The sequence below is a fragment of the Verticillium alfalfae genome, genomic scaffold (assembly GCF_000150825.1).
Source record: "Verticillium alfalfae VaMs.102 supercont1.5 genomic scaffold, whole genome shotgun sequence".
Lineage (NCBI taxonomy): Eukaryota > Fungi > Ascomycota > Sordariomycetes > Glomerellales > Plectosphaerellaceae > Verticillium > Verticillium alfalfae.
In genome coordinates this window covers 1,416,046-1,419,381 of record NW_003315034.1, presented here as the reverse complement: position 1 = coordinate 1,419,381, position 3,336 = coordinate 1,416,046, and the positions used below count along the sequence as shown (strand labels likewise).

The window sequence follows — 3,336 nt, the reverse complement described above, 5'->3', positions numbered from 1 at the left end:
AGTGGGCGATCGACAGAGTAATATTACGGCGCGGAAAAGGTAATTCTCGGGTCCGCCGACAGAGTCCATGCGGTGTATGAAAACAAGGGCATCAACTACACGGATCTCCTCGACGGCAAGCGTGTGCTCAAGTGCTCCGATTTCAACTAGTCGTGGTCCATCTCAATCGAGTTCAGCACACCCGGCGTCTCGGAGCCCATTGTGCTAACGGCCTCGGGCGAGGACCTCCGCAAGCCCGGCTTCCCGGCGGCGCCTGACGCATGCTGGCCGCCTTTCGAGGACAGCGGCGCCGAGGGCTTCACGCTCATCGGCACGCCGTTCCTGAGGAACTTCTACACAGTTTGGGACTTTGGCGCCAAGGATGAGACGGACTTTGAGCCGACTTTGGGATTCGCCCACCTACGTAAGTAAAAGATGAATGGTGTTTTAACATACAGGCGGCCCGCCTCCTCTACATTATGAATAGTAATTGAAGCGTTCATTTTTCTTCCGTTCTCAAATGCAGTCCAAGACCCACGCCGCTGCAGGCGTGTGCCGCGTGCGCCGACTGGAAGACTCTTTAACTTCAGCACTTGTTGTGACTACGTATCAGTTAGCACGGCGCTGCGGGCGCTGGCGCGCGTGGCGGCCGAGCTTATCTATTATTCAAAGTCAATCATGCAGCGTGGGCGGGGTGTTTGCGGCAGCCCCGCGCCCTCGGAGAAGCACCATTCCTCGACAGACTGCTGAGAGCGGCCTGGCCAGTCAGGTGGCGGGTAATAAGCAGGCTTCGAGCCCGTTCGACTATCAGGCCATCGAGGGGGGTTTAGCATGTTTGGCATATCGTTCTTTTCTTCTCCTTCTTTGTGACTGTGAATTGGAAGTTGAAGAGAGTTCAGTCAAGTTCGAGGTCACAAACACATCAGCAAACAGACGCGGTGCAGAGCTCATCGCCATGGACACGACGAGTGACTTTAGCCCGTACCGCGCGGACGGCAAGCTTGTGAGTGACGTCGTGAATGCCACGGAGTCCGGCAGGGGCCACTCACTGACAGAAGGTTCCAGTTCCGCTTTGTCTGCGTCGTGACGGGTGCCTCACAGCCGGTGGGACAGGCCATCATCGAGGGAGTTTGGGAATACGTGTGCTCATCCAAGATCCCGTCCTCACAGTGCTGACCTGGCGGCCGGCCATGCTTTCCAACTCACGGCGGCCCCCTAATTTACGGTACGCAACTACGCCCGGGCCTGAAGGCGTTGCTTTTCCCCCGGAAACCAAAAAAGGCAGCGGATTGGATAAGTGTGTGACTGATGAAGGAAGTGCCGACAGCCTGTGACCATTCCGGCCAGCGGACGAAAGCTACGCACCCTTGCTCAAGCAAAGCTGGGCGCAGCACGCGCCCAACACCAAGATCATCCCGTACCCGTTCCACATTGCCAAGGAAGAGGACACGCTGACGCTCATCGACGAAATCCTCGCGGCGTTCGGCCGGCTCGACGTGTGGGTGTCGTCCTCGGGCCTGCTGGGCCCGGCCGCCATCTCGGAGACGACGCCGCAGGACCTGCAGCGGTGCTTCGAGGCACACTCCATGGCACCCTTTTACGCACTCAAGTACGCGCCGCCAGCCATGGGCAAGCTGACGGAGAAGCAGGCGTACCCGAACGCGGCACCAAAGACGCATTCGTACGGCAGCGTCATCGTCGTGGGCAGCGTCGCGGGGACGTATGGCGGGTGCTGGGGCCCGGCGTACACCATGGCGTCGCACGCGGCGCTGGGGGTCGTGAGGGCCGGCGTCGCTGTGCTCAAGGGCACGGGCGTCAGGGTGAACTGCATTTCGCCGGGTCAAATTGACGTCGGGGTCAACCTGCACGGGGTGAGTCCTGCGTTTGTTCCTTTTTTTTCGTCTCATTGGTGTCCCAAGCGAGGGAGCATTCTGCTAACGGTTCATACGCACACGTAAAGACCGACGTCAAGGGAATGAATGCGCAGTTCCCTCCGGCGAGCTTGCAGACCAAGGAAGCGTCGGAGGCGACCGTCGGCTTGGAGCGGGCGGGGAACCCCGAGGAGGTCGCGAGAGTCGCGGGCTTCCTGGCCTCGGGCTTCTCGTCGTACGTCAATGGTGCCAACCTCATCGTTGACGGTGGTGCATCGTGAGTGGTATCTATGACTGGCATGGAGAATTCGAAGAGAACTGACTTTTCCATGTAGTGTCATGAACCCTCTGACGATTCCCATTTGAGGCCCTGGGTAGGCGTTGTAGGATGACAGCCTTCGCATCTCTGGCAAAAACGGATGGTGGGAGTTTGCATCAAGCTAGGCAACATGTTTCTTGCCGTTTCTTCGGGTGCCTATTCGTACGGTCGGTCGCGGAAGCACGGTGACAGCTAGCCATAAACAAATAAATACTCTTCCTGATGACAACGATGCCGTTTGCGCGAATCCGTGTGATATTTGAAGAAATTGGGTTGATGGGGGCTGCAAGACTTGGCGCGAACAGCGAGGTACAGAAGGGGAAGGCAGCGGCGTTTCGGTGGAGTCCGGGCCACTCCTATCAGCTGTGCCCTCTAACTCCAAGGCTCTATCTAAGCCCTCTGGGCCCTTGCGCTCGTTCGTCCCAGCGCCCGTACGCCCAGTGTGTTTTGTCACAAGACTTTGATATCTCAAACCTCCCGTCCACCTCTCCCTCTCCTCCCTCTTTCACTTCCACTTTACATCCGCATCTTCAACCAAGGAAAGGAGAAGAAAAGAAGAAAGATGCCTAGCTACAAGACGTACTCTATTCAAGACGAGTCCCACCTCGCCGAGGTCGCCTCCAAGTACGGCCTCACCGAGGACCAGGTGCAGACGCTGCACGATAGGTCCGTCGCTGCTAAGAGCACGGCGTACTGCCCCTACAGCAAGTTCCGCGTCGGCGCCACCATCCTCTCCAACGCCGGCCAGTTCACAGACGGCGCCAACGTTGAGAACGCTTCCTACGGCGTCGGCACCTGCGCCGAGAGGGTCGCCTTTGCCAAGGCCGTCCAGGAGGGCATCCGCGGCTTCAGCGCCGTCGGCGTCGCTGCTGACATTGAGCCTACCGTCAGCCCCTGTGGTGCGTGCCGACAGTTGTGAGTCGCTCCTCTGTATTGGCTCGCGTTGCTCAATTCCGTGGCATTGTTATTGGTTGTGGTCTCATGGAACTGATAAGCGCAGCCTCCGTGAATTCCGCACAGTCGAGACGCCAAGATTTATTTTCAACATCAAGGGCGACTATGTTGTCTTGACACCGGAGGGGGTGACTGTCCCCCCCCCCCTCCTTCCGGTGACCTGTGGTGCGGATATTAGGTGTTAGGTCTCATCAAGCATTCAGCTGACGAAAC

At 58.2% G+C, this 3,336-nt stretch overlaps 3 protein-coding genes across 3 annotated transcripts in view; all 3 read left to right on the top strand.

Annotated features, from left to right (window-relative positions):
• VDBG_04750 (conserved hypothetical protein) overlaps positions 1 to 1,155 on the top strand; it is a gene marked incomplete at both ends in the record, with an annotated part of 2,098 nt that extends 943 nt beyond the window's left edge. The window contains 3 exons of the mRNA XM_003005098.1: positions 151 to 403; positions 864 to 982; positions 1,045 to 1,155. Coding sequence (XP_003005144.1) covers positions 151 to 403; positions 864 to 982; positions 1,045 to 1,155 — 483 coding nt within the window. The remainder of the gene's footprint in view (positions 1 to 150; positions 404 to 863; positions 983 to 1,044) is intronic.
• Positions 1,156 to 1,604: 449 nt separating this feature from the next.
• Positions 1,605 to 2,216, top strand: VDBG_04749 (conserved hypothetical protein; the record flags this gene model as incomplete). The annotated part of the gene is made up of 3 exons (XM_003005097.1): positions 1,605 to 1,850; positions 1,940 to 2,127; positions 2,186 to 2,216. The coding sequence occupies 3 exons, from the start codon at positions 1,605 to 1,607 to the stop codon at positions 2,214 to 2,216; spliced, it is 465 nt and encodes a 154-aa protein (XP_003005143.1).
• A 515-nt stretch (positions 2,217 to 2,731) lies between these two features.
• On the top strand, positions 2,732 to 3,308 carry VDBG_04748 (cytidine deaminase; the record flags this gene model as incomplete). Its single annotated transcript, XM_003005096.1, has 2 exons — positions 2,732 to 3,084; positions 3,170 to 3,308. The coding sequence occupies 2 exons, from the start codon at positions 2,732 to 2,734 to the stop codon at positions 3,306 to 3,308; spliced, it is 492 nt and encodes a 163-aa protein (XP_003005142.1).
• Positions 3,309 to 3,336: the final 28 nt, after the last annotated feature.